Raw genomic sequence first — 12,451 nt, 5'->3', positions numbered from 1 at the left:
TTCATTCGTGTGCACTGCCACAAGCTTGCTGTGCAAGAAGAAAATTGTGCAGTCACATGAATTATCCTCTGGAATGTTTCTGGTAAATGTTTTTACCAGGTTCTCGTGAGAGCTTGCACATGTGTGTCAACCATTTTACTAATTACAGTTCTGAATTGAAACGACATAATACTGATTTGTTAGGCCGTATCTTTTCACTCGGGGGAAAAGTTAACACTGCTGAGTGATTCCATGCCAGACCTTGCAAGCCTCGGACTGCAATGAAAAAGTTGTCGAGGCTGTGTTACGTGTTCAACGTACTAGCTCGTACAACACTGTAGAGATTCACAATTACGATTTATTTATACGGCCGCTGCGGCAATGCAAATTTTGCAGCGCGTACCTGTTATTTGTGACCAACTGCCACAAGCAACTACAACGTGTGCCTTGGAGGTGCAATGGGAGTAAAGGAAATATGTACCTGAACCTATTTGGAACAGGAAAAATAACTTTTCGCAACTCCCAGATAGACGTGGACGCGTTAATACCACAAAGCATGTTCGCTGTCTTTTTCCTGCTGTCGGTGACTCAAAGTGTGGGACTAGAATCTACATCAATGTTTTATCGTGCACATACGTTTAAAACCACAAACGGACACTGCGTAAACGAGCTGCCTGGTCTTGCATGGGGTAACCCTTTGAGAGCCGTGCCAGAGGCTGTGGTGAATGCTGCAGAATTGCATGTTTCCCTTCCCTTTGAGTATTTTTTCACGAGTATTAAAAAAAAAATTAAAAAATACACGAGCGAGATCCGTACAGCAGCAGATGTAATTCCGGCTGTGAGGAATGACAAAATTTGAGAAAGCTACAGTACCGATATGCAGCCTATAGAATATTGGGAATACATACACTACTGTATCTCACTTACTTCCCAACACGATGAATCATTTGAGGACATTCCCCTTTCCGTTTTTGAGGAAATGTTCATCACAAGTTCAAACTGACAAAATTAAAAGGCTCCACAATTATAAATGCCTCAGTTACCTAAATAGCCCTGCACTTTCTAAAATACTTGAAAGAGAGAGGAAAAAATTGTCCCATAAAGCACTTGAATTCAAATTTTTCTGGATACATGGAGCTCCAGTTCCCTATCCCGTAGAACGTCTTGTCCACATACATCATTTGATGTGCAACTCATAAAAAATGATGTCCCTGACAAGTGGTATACACTGGTCAATACTTTCACTATCTACCGTATTTTCCGGTGTATAAGTCGCATCTTTTTTCTCAAGTTTTTGGTGGTGCGACTTATACAGCGGTGCGACTTATACGCGACTTTTTTTTTTCGGAAGCCGGAATTCCCATCGCCATTGACAGCGCGCGCTATCTCCCGCCGTGCTACCGCCCTACCGCCGCGTAATAGCGATTTCCACTTCCGGCATCCCCGTTCACCACGTGGGAACAACAAACGCCACCCTTCACTTCAGTGGAGTCAGGTTCCCGACATAGCGCCAGCTGGTATCTGGAGGAGTTATGATGCGAAGTTTAAGTTATCGGTTGTTGACTACGCAGTCGAGCATGGCAACCGGGCTGTCGGGAGGCACTTCGTCGTTAGTGAAAAGTTGCAGTGAAATGAAAAATCAAGTCCAAGAACTGTGTTCCCGTAATCATCCCTGGAGGGATGACAAAAATGCTTCAGCCCTTGGACATATCTGTCAATCGGGGTTTTAAAGCCGTTCTGCGACGTTTGTGGGAGTCGTGGATGACTGAAGGTGAACACAGTTTCACGAAGACGGGACGCGACTCGGAGGACGAATCCTTTGACGGCTTTTAGCTAGTAGTTCTTGTGTATAATAAAACATGTGTGCGTCTTATACAAAGGTGCGACTTATATACGATTTTCTGCGCTAAACTGTGCATTTTTTGGGGGATGCGACTTATACAAAGGTGCGACCTATAGTCCGGAAAATACGGTAATTTCTTTGTGTTTAGTGTTTATGTTTTCTATGCTTTGTTTTTTATGCTTTAAATTTGAGGGTAAAAATTAGGTTTTATATAAGGAGCTGTAAAACAGAGTAAAATCGGGTGATATCAGGGCTGGGAATAAAAAGAGCACTTCACACACTTTAGGTGAACACAAGATGGGGAACAGCCACGCTGAATGTGCAATGCTGTCCAGTGCCCGTATCGGTGGCTGAATTGGCACATTGGCAAGTTAGTTTTCGGAGTTTCTCAAGTTTTACCCTATGTGATGATGGTGCAAATTGGGCGTAAAAACAGATTTTACTGGGCTTAGCCGTAAAACACCTCATGCATGCTGCACCCAACATGCGAGTTTTAAACAGCACTAGTATACTTCCTGCATATTACTCTGGTTCAACCTGGCAACTGGACAATCCCTGTTATGTATGTATGTATGCATGTTTGTGAATTACCTTACCAGCAAATGTGCGCAGCAATGCCTGCAAGCACATGACAAGGGCAGTATACTGAAAGGTAGCATAGCGTAGCTTCTAGAATTTCGGACTGTGGTTCCCTCATGCAGTACTGAACTTCCTAGACTGACTACCTTTGTACATAGAGAATGCTTTTCTGCCCCTCTTTGGACAATGTGCAAGTCTCTATTGCATGTCAGTGGTCCCACAACGCAGGGAATATGACATTCCATGACTGACACAGCATGTAACATGCTCTTCGTAACACAGTTCCTGGTGTCAAGTACATTTGTTCTCTGCACCATAGATTGAGAAGTTACCCGTCAAAAAGAACTCGTTGCAAGTTAAGTTACCGTATGCAAATTGTAACTAAGTTAATAACTAAGTTCTTCAGCCTGAAATGTAACTTGCAGTTACTGAGTTACTTAAAAAAAAGAACGAGTTACTTCCAAGTAACTTCGGACACAAAATAGCATTACGCAGGTGCAGCGCGCATGGGCAGTTGAGTTAGACGTGGACTTGCCTGTGGAGGAGTGCAACACGCTTAGATCGTTTTCGTTTATGTCCAACAATAGACCTCTCCCTGTTTGTAAACAACTAACGTCATAGCGTTCGACAGCGCCAAAATTTGGTAGAATTGAACTACGCTGGAAGCTAGGGGTGAACCAGGTCGCGGCCGAAAGCCACAGTCTTAAGGAGATTACAATATGGTCCCTAAACGGGACGCGACCCTCGGTCCTACTTTTCTTTCAGTGGGAGGCAGCGAACAAGTGCCCGTTCGTGAAACCCAGCCCTCTCCTTCCGATTTGTTTCGGTTTCAGCCTGCCTACCAATGTCATGATGACGTTTCTCTGGTAGAGGTCTATTCGAACGCTTTGCATCTTACTCCCTGTGGGCGCACAATGGTTCAGCTTCATTACAATGGCTGCGGTCCCTACTTCCTGAATAAAATACTATCACTGATTGAATATCACGTTTTATGGCAAAAAATGCCACGAAGGAACCGGAGAGAAAGCAAGAAAATATGTGGACGTGAGTGAAAAGCGAGTTAAAAGTAACTTGGAACTTAACTTAAGTTACTTTGGCAAAGTTACCTGAAAAAGGAACGAGTTCCTCTGAAAGTTACCATGGCGCAAAAGTACCGAGTTAAGTTACAAGTTACCAAAAAAAAGAACTTAGTTACAGTAACGAGTTACCTCGAACTCTGCTCTGAAATGATGTGTCACTTGTTTAAATTAGGGCTAGGCGACCCCAGGCTTTTCAATAACAGACTTCAAATTTTGCTTGAAACATGACTTAAAGCTCAGATCCAGAATTTTTACTTGATAGCCTAGATACAGGTCTATAGGAAAGCTATCACATTGTCGTATGCATTACATCTGAATGGCACAAGCCAAACCTATGGGGCGCTTCTCTGGAATCTATACACAGCATCTCCTTCCTGTTTCTCTTATGCAAAACACCCACACCTACTGGCAGTGAGAATGTGCTGTCAAGTCACCCATTGATAATGTCAAATTTAAGCCATGCACAGAAGTTGTTTGGCAAAAAACCCACAAACCACAAAATTCACATTAAATACTGCTACGTTTCCCTCCGACTGCCATCAGTCAACACAGGTGATTGTTGCTATGATGAGACCACACACATACGAGAATGTTTGCAGCATGTATACACTAGAACGCAGGAGTGGCTACATGCTGACTAACTACAGACTAACAGAAACTAACATCTGTGCAACTTCTGGTTAACCACCGAAAAGAGCTGTTTCCGATTTCATGAAAAAGCACATCCCATAGTACATGTACTACTACCAGGTTGCTTCAACTTCATTGGCATTCTAATGTGTTGCACTATTAAAATGCACAAGTAATGACATAAATTCGCCAGGCCTGACATTTGGGACAATTTGCACAGGATCGTATATTGCACTCGAAGCTTCGGCATGCACGGCATTTTGACACTTTTGCTCCAAACAAGCTTCGTGAAAGCAGTGTCGGTTGCGTGTCGTGGCATGTCCTCAGTGTAAAGATGCACAGCACGCCAGCACAAATTGGAAGCGTAATTTTGCCGCATGTATTCTCGTCGGATGCATTTTCTCTGAAGGTGGCCCGAATGGCACTTGGGAAGACTAAGCTTTGTGTTACGAGTCTGTGTGAAGTATTTTTGCAGCCGCAACTGTCAGAGTAGGGCGCACTTGCGTCAGCTGTTTCCCACTGCATAGGGCATGGCATTACCTGCAACACCGGTATTTGTCACGTGTGTCAATATTCTTGAGCCTTCTCCATGACCTGCTTCCTCACTGCCATCGGGTTCACTGCAACAAATATGTGCAAGGGATTACAGGGATATTTTAAAGGGGATGACAAATAACAAAAAAGATGGTTTCTCTTCTTTTTTTTTTTAATAATAAACATTGCTGTTTCATCTCAAAAGTTTCAAATATCACAGCAAACATTCTAGTACTTGAAAGTCAGCATCATAACTAGAGCTATCTTTCCTCTGTTGTTGTTGTTTCGTTTCTTTTTGTGTTTTTTTTTTGGGGGGGGGGGGGGGGTTAAGCCTGGTAAAACTTCATTGTTACCCCCCAACCCCATCCAATTTTTTTCATAAGCTAAGCTTAACTAAGCTGAATGCTAAATGTTTTGCACTGTCGCTCTGCATCTCATGTCCAGCTGAGACGTGACAAACATTTTATTTTTATTTTTCACCCGAAAAACCTGCTCTTTTACATGATATTGCCAGATTTTACTGTTTTACAGCTCCTGAAGTAAAATCAGGTTTTTACACATCAATAAAAAAAAAACTGCAAAACCCAAAAACACAAGGATCTATTCATAACTCACTGCCAGTGTAATAGATATAGGATTAGTTTCAGCTCAGACGTGGATGCAGACTGAAACACTAACACAACACAACACATGTACTGTAACTGTAGGGGTCTTGTTCTGTATTCTGGTTGACCAAAACAACCTGATACAACACAAGCAGGTGGCCTCAACTCATACTTTCTGTGCGCTATGTTGTAGGGCAAAACCTAATGGAGCAAACTGTTTCGCAACGTTTTACCACAAACACAACTTTCTGACAATGGCATCATAAATTATGCATGTTGTCACCAACCCCCTTATCTCACAGCAATTTATTCACAAAATCAGTGTAACGCCACTCTTATCCTTACCCAGTAGAACTTGGTTCTATCCAGTCTATGTTAGTGCCAGAACCAAACCAAGATGCATAGCTGCTTGCATTGGACTGTTGGGCCTGAAAAAGAACGCGCTACGTGATTCAAACCAAACGTGAACACGTGAAGTTGAGCTAGTCGTGAGTTCAAGTGAGAAAAACAATCGAAGGCCAGTTAACCTACAAGTGATCATTTTGTCACACATGTGTTTACGCGAATACACAGAGTGTTAAAAACTTTAGGTCCGTAGAGGTTGAAGAGGAAGGGAACAGGGGAAGGAAAAAGAGGAGGTTCGAATAAACAGTTTTTTGGGCCACGTTCTCCAGGAGAACGGTGGTGGATTTCGCTGCTCCTTTACTGAACCTGTTGTACATTATAAGGATTATGACATAGCATATAATTACCTTATGCTCTTGCAAAATGGCGAGGCACTGTTCCAGGCAGATAACTGTAGCACATGACGTGGCCTTAAGCACCAACATGTCCTGTGAAGCAGAACGCGTACTGCTTGAGACAAATGCCCGAACCCGTGAAATATGTGGCGACCATTAAAGCTTCCTTTTGGACAAAATTCAAATTCTTCCAATTCTTACCCTGTCATAAAACTTGTGACCTGGTCCGTGACCCGGAAGAGCCTGTGTAACATGAAATCGCAAAGCTGTAACTGGACTCGTGTGAAATATAACAGCAATAATCATCGAGCATCATTTAGTGCAATTCGGTCAACTGCACAGAAACAATTATTGTGCGACAATTACCATTTTATACCTTGCACCATTCACTTGGGACTCCCACAATCAAACAACTGTGGTTATACCACAAACAGTTATACCACAATTATACCGCAGCCCAATGCCGCTACCATTACATCGAAGCATTGCCCACGCCACCCACTGGGAAAGCTGTCCAGTACTTTCTTGTGGTGCTCACTGTGCAAAATATTTCAATTAAATTTGTGGCCAATTACTGTAGAAGTGGTTTTTTCCGCGTGGAAAATATTTTCGCGTTTTCGAACAGGGCCGGTTTGAGGACTGATTCGCGAGAACTTAAATTCGTGACACAGGTTTCTGGGAATGCTTTGCTCTTGCATATCATGCTGCGGTCGATACTCAGGCATATTTCAGCACGTACTAAGAGATCCGTTGTTCATAGGGATGGCGGCGTTCTAGGTCAATCCCTTTCTCCTCCTCACAGACATGGGAGGAAAGGCCTTGTACAATGGCCTTTAGGAGCCCTGCAGGAGGCCATAATACTGGCCGTGTGCAGGTCAGCCAGTTCGTTTTAGTAGTTATCATTCATTACCACTCAGGGCACTGAACAGTTCGGTTGAGATGTCGTACTATCATACAAGCGGGTTTTGAGAAGACGGGGAGAGGCATGTTGCGGCTTCGTGGTATAGCGGTATATATGTATTGTGCAATGCGTTTGTAGCAAAAGCGTGATCAATTTTTATTTCTTTACATCTTGCCTGATGGGATAAAACAATCTTCTGCGGCTTGCTTAAACTGCCTGCGCTGCATGGGGTAGAAAGGGACAAGGTAGTCACGGTATAGCGTCGAATGCCGCACGGTTTTCGCCCTCATATGGCCAGAGTTATTCGCGAGAACTTAAATTCGCGATTTTGGAGGAGTCCGCGAAAAACGCGAAAAATAATTCCGCACGAAAAAAACCACTTCTACAGTATTTATAATCAAATTTTCTGACCACTGCTTTCTCTGCTGCGATGTCACAGTCAACAAAAACAAGTTTATTTTGGCTTTGGAGAGTGGGGAGGTTCATCGCCACAGGCGATGCTCTACCCCATTGCTGGTGGGACACACATTGCTGGTGTCACAGTCAGTAGCAGTAGCGTAGCCAGAAAAACATTCTGGGATGGCTTAAAATATCGGACTGAGCCTGTTTGTACTGCATCGTATTAAGAAAAAGCACTAAAAGAAGAACAGAAGACGAGAGTCCTGTCTGTGTGTTGTCTTTGTCCATAATTTAGCGCTTGTAATATGATTCTGAGAGGGGTTCTATGTAGGGCTGTGCGAATTGCAAAATTTCCATTACAAATAGATTACGAATATTTCACTTGCACTGCGAATCGAATCCAAATAATTTCTTCAGAGGATGAATCGAATTTGAATAATCAGAAAGGGCCCAATTCTAATAATTTCGAATACTTCATGGTGAAATATTTTGTGGTGTTGTGCTCATTCGATGATGTTCTGCTCCAAACTTGTGAGCCTTTTCACCCAGCATAACATATCGTGAGAGAAGGGTCCCTCTGTGTTGTGTATGGTAGACTACATTAGTGAGATTAAATGCATTGAGAGTTAGTTAACATGTTCCATGCAGGCTGCTTTGTGTGCATCTCCTCATTTCTATGTTTACATCGTGAATTTCCTGTACTTTTTTTAGAAACTGCACATATTTCCATCTGATCCTGACACATAACTCTGAAAGTTGGGAGTACATTTACTTGAACATGCAGTGCCCAGAGTACAGTGTTGACCATGAACTCACAGAAGTTGTAGACTTTAGTGACAGAATATTGAGAAGCATATACGAAGAGGGGAGTCAAGTCCTGTTAATCACATAAACAAAATACAGAAACCGACACTGAAGATTTTTGTTTAAGTTTAATTTGTACAAGCTTTCGCGTGGAGGCCCACGCTTCCTCAGGTACGCTTCCTGTGGACCTCCACGCAAAAGCTTGTACAAATTAAACTTAAACAAAAATCTTCAGTGTCGGTTTCTGTATTTTGTTTGTGACAGAATATTGTAAACAGTGTAAAGCGGGCTTCACCTGACACTCGAGTGTAATGAGGTGAAGCCGACTTGCAGAATGGAGCCATACACCAAAAGAACAATGGCGGTCACGTGAAGTGGGCTTCACCTAACTCTTGGATGTAATAAGGCGAAGCCCACTTGCAAAATGGTGGTAGCGATACCTCGCTTCAGTACTATCCGAAAAATATTAGAAAATTTGGAATACTGAAAATAGGTTGCAAATAGCATTCGAATAGCATCAGATATTCATTTCATATTCGAAATTTCGAATATTCGCACAGCTCTGGTTCTATGGGAACATTACATCCATTACATTACATTACATACATTATCATAGGGAAGAGAATTTCCACTCTCGTTTTCCCGTTCCAAAATGCACTACGAAAAAAAACAGTTTGGGGGAGGGTTTGACCCCACCTCTGGCCATGCCGTTAGATAGTAAATAGTAGGTGGCTTTTGTACTGCCAAGCGGCTTGCCAGTTACGTTTTATCATTTCTTGAAGCAGTCCCCAATTCGCCTTTATTTTTTTCTTGCACATCTGGAAGGCTATGATGCTCTGACAGATGAATTTCCGTGAATGAAGTGTCACTTCTTCACTTCTCTAATGTCACCAACCTCTATAGACATTGCCAGTGTCTGGTACAGTTTTCCAACTTGACCGAGAATTTCACGGACTGATGTAAAGGCCTCCGCTGGCGTTGTCGCTGCTGTCGTGTCGGCGGCACTTCCAGCGCAAGCTGTGCTTCCTGTCGACGCTCCACTGACATACCACACTGTTTGATTGGACGAAGAGGCAGAAGATGCCCCGCCCCCTTTGTCGGCACTGGGAGCCCCGTCGTGGGGTCCACGAATTTCACGTGGAAGAAGAGGCGGGTTTTTCTGCGTAAAGCACGTAGACAAGTACACAGTGTTATTTTACACCGTTAATATATTCCAACAGAACATGAGCTATACCATGTACTCAGACGAACGACATCCCCTCGGAAGATTCAAGTGGAAGAAAAGCGGAAAAAACTGCTCATGGAGTCAAAGTTCCATCCCGTGTCATGTTGAGCATTCACACAGTGCCGGAATATCGGGAGTGGCGTACTGTGCACTTAACAGACGACGCTTAGAAGATGACATCGTTGGCAATGTTTCCTGTCGTCTGCTATGGAATATCTTGTGGCTGTGTCGCTAAATATTCCCCAGCAGCCTACGTGAAGACATGACGTTCAGCGTGACAGCCGAAAGCTATGACATTTTTCGCACTTTCCGCTGTAGTACTCTGGGGAGTGTCGCTCGTGTGAACGCACAGATGACCACAGAAATGTATCTCCACAAAGCAGGTAATAGTGTCCACACATTGAGACTGGACAATATGAGAAGACGGATGCAGGACAGACAGAAAAGCTGATTAACATGTTTTGTTAACATGAACACTTTCACGTTCGCTTCAAAAGTGTGCAAATGCGTTCGAAGCATGTTGTTGCACTATTTTTGCAACATGATCAAGCAGCAAGCAAGATACAAGCAACAATTTCAAGCATGTGGGTGCATAATATTGTGACTCGAAGGTGTCACGTGCCCACCTAAGCCAATCACAGACATCTTTAGTTTTGTGGGTGGAGCTGACCTGTAGGAGTTAACTATGGTACTGCTCTGTAGTATTTGTTGTGTAGCAGAATAGTTGTAATTGTCAACACTACAGACTGCACACGCAGTGATGTAAGTAATGGAAAAATAAGTGTGTAACAATGATCGTACTTGTGCAATGGTCTTGGTGTGGTCTTCAGCAACCTTCCTCAACCGATTGATCCAAATTTGCCGCTCCTTTGCGTCATGACCTGGCGGAAGAAACACGCAAGGAAAAAAAATTTAAGACACAGATTTCAGGCAACCTTCAGACATTGCAGGAGTGCCACAAAGTTCAAAATGCGGAAGAAGAAGAAAAATCACCTCTCAGCTTGTAAACCTCTCCGCATGCTGAGCTTACTGTGAACATCTGCCCATCTTCTTCACTGGGTGAAATCACCCCACCCTGGTTTACACATTGAAACGACAAAGCATTAGCATCATTATCACATTTATGTGTCACCCACAAGAAAGCTCAGGAACCACAAAAATGTCATTACATAGGTTTTATACTCATATATACAATTGTTATGTGTTTCCTAATAGGTTGGTCCATCTTTAACATGTTCAGAAATTGTATCAAAGTGTGATAAATAATATAAACATAAGCAAGGTAATACTGAACTCACTGCTAAGTGTACAGCACCACGTGGCCTTCCCTTTTTGATTTCGTCCAACTGAAATAAAGCATTTACGAGGTATAGCACAGCACATCACTGCCATAAAACATGCATGTTTGTGCAGTGACTAAGTGCAATGCCATGACTAAAGCCTATTTTATCCATTTGGCAATGTACCTCTCAAGTTGTACACCTTGCCTGCTTCTAACTTTGTGGCTATGTAAGCTTGTGGTTGCACTCGTATGGACACGGTTGACCTGTACGCCCAGCACGCGTGGCACAGGTACACGTATAGTGTAGGTATGTTACAGCATACACGTTACAACATACAGCATGCTATAAAACGGGATAAAAACTGGGATGTTTGGTAGTTCATGTTAAAAGCCATAAAATACCCTAGTGCAGGGGACACAAAGAAGAGACAATCACAAAGGGCACTGACTGACAAACAAAAAATTTATGTTACTGTACTTAAATTTTTTTGTTTGTCAGTTAGTGTTCTTTGTGATAGTCTCTTCTTTGTGCCCCTGCACTGGGGTATTTTATGGCTTTTAACTTGAAAAGAATGCCTGTATTATCATGAATAAAAACAAAACAGAGAAAACTCTGTCAGAGCTGTTTTTCAGGATGAAAGTAAGACCAGTTGATGATTTACGGTCCGCATCCTTCAGTGTGGCTTGGAGCACTGAAGGATTCTACATCAGTGCTTCCTCAATCGAGAACAGTAGGAAATACATGCAAAGCGAGAAGGAAAGCTTTAATTGTGGTCCTGCGTGATGATGATGACATCATCAAAGCATGCCGTTTCTTAGAGATGGTCTGGTACGCTCCGCACCGTAATTGGCTGGAAAGTAGCACTGCTCCAGAGATTTTAGAAGAGGGAGGGGGGGGGGGGGGTAGCAGAAGCTGTCGACTAGATAGAGGAAGGCTCAAGATACTACTTGCACCACCAGGAAGAAGCGGGCTGTGCACAATGGTTAGAGATATTAAACTTACCATGTAGTATTCAAAAGTTCCCATGTCGGGATTGAGCACGAACCACCTGTATTGCCATCCTTTAACAACATTAGTGTATTTGAAGAGCTGGCCTTCCAGAGGCTGTCTAGAAAATGAGGACAAGAAACAGCCCATGAAAACACAGTGTCTAGTCCACTCTTTGTACGTACCTCATTTTATTTTCCTCTTGGGCATCGAGCTCCTGAAATGATTCATCATGTTCCGTCATTATAATGAAGATACGATTACCGCCTGTAATTCAACAACTTTTCATTTCTAGCGACGTTAAATTTTGTTGTCTTGTCACGAGCGGTATAAATTGGCACTATTGCTAGGCAATATCGAAAGAAGAGTGATATTTCTGCATCATTTCCTTATGGTAGTGGCTTGATATTGCTCTCGTTCTGAATGACACATTTAACGACAGCCTCATCTGATGTGTAAATACGTATAAGTATTCCTATGCGGCAACACAAAACCGCCCGTTATTCAATCTGTTCTGGGAATGGAAGATCCCGCGGCATTGTTTCACATCTTATCATGCCGAGCGATACCTTGGCTTTGATCATGACGGACATCAATTGTGTTTTCTCCTCTTCTGATAAACCTGGAACATTATCAACCATGGACGATATATTTGAATCACCTACTCCTACATCCGCCATCATAAAACCAAACGATTATCGCGCCCTCGCAGTGGTCACATGATGGATCACATGATGGATTTTAAAAATGGGGTTGTTTAAACGTTTAAACCACGCAGGTGCTACAACCTTACAACTACATTCCGGTCTGCGTCTATGAGTTTCAAACTGTTATAACCCCTTTCCCCTTCCATTTCTCTCCAA

At 42.9% G+C, this 12,451-nt stretch overlaps 1 protein-coding gene across 2 annotated transcripts in view; it reads right to left on the bottom strand.

Annotated features, from left to right (window-relative positions):
• LOC135391103 (oxysterol-binding protein-related protein 11-like) overlaps positions 1 to 12,295 on the bottom strand; it is a 21,532-nt gene extending 9,237 nt beyond the window's left edge. For both annotated transcript variants that reach the window (XM_064621201.1, XM_064621200.1), the window contains exons 1-11: positions 12,158 to 12,295; positions 11,774 to 11,805; positions 11,604 to 11,709; positions 10,617 to 10,664; positions 10,312 to 10,393; positions 10,120 to 10,199; positions 8,989 to 9,252; positions 6,191 to 6,232; positions 6,002 to 6,082; positions 5,595 to 5,677; positions 4,651 to 4,730 (exon numbers count right to left, since the gene is read on the bottom strand). In XM_064621201.1, the coding sequence (XP_064477271.1) occupies positions 4,651 to 4,730; positions 5,595 to 5,677; positions 6,002 to 6,082; positions 6,191 to 6,232; positions 8,989 to 9,252; positions 10,120 to 10,199; positions 10,312 to 10,393; positions 10,617 to 10,664; positions 11,604 to 11,709; positions 11,774 to 11,805; positions 12,158 to 12,271 (1,012 nt within the window). In that variant the 5' untranslated portion in view covers positions 12,272 to 12,295. The remainder of the gene's footprint in view (positions 1 to 4,650; positions 4,731 to 5,594; positions 5,678 to 6,001; positions 6,083 to 6,190; positions 6,233 to 8,988; positions 9,253 to 10,119; positions 10,200 to 10,311; positions 10,394 to 10,616; positions 10,665 to 11,603; positions 11,710 to 11,773; positions 11,806 to 12,157) is intronic.
• Positions 12,296 to 12,451: the final 156 nt, after the last annotated feature.

This window comes from Ornithodoros turicata, chromosome 4 (assembly GCF_037126465.1).
Source record: "Ornithodoros turicata isolate Travis chromosome 4, ASM3712646v1, whole genome shotgun sequence".
Classification (NCBI taxonomy): domain Eukaryota; kingdom Metazoa; phylum Arthropoda; class Arachnida; order Ixodida; family Argasidae; genus Ornithodoros; species Ornithodoros turicata.
The sequence above is the reverse complement of the archived record's forward strand: the minus strand, read 5'-3'. Positions and strand labels throughout refer to the sequence as shown.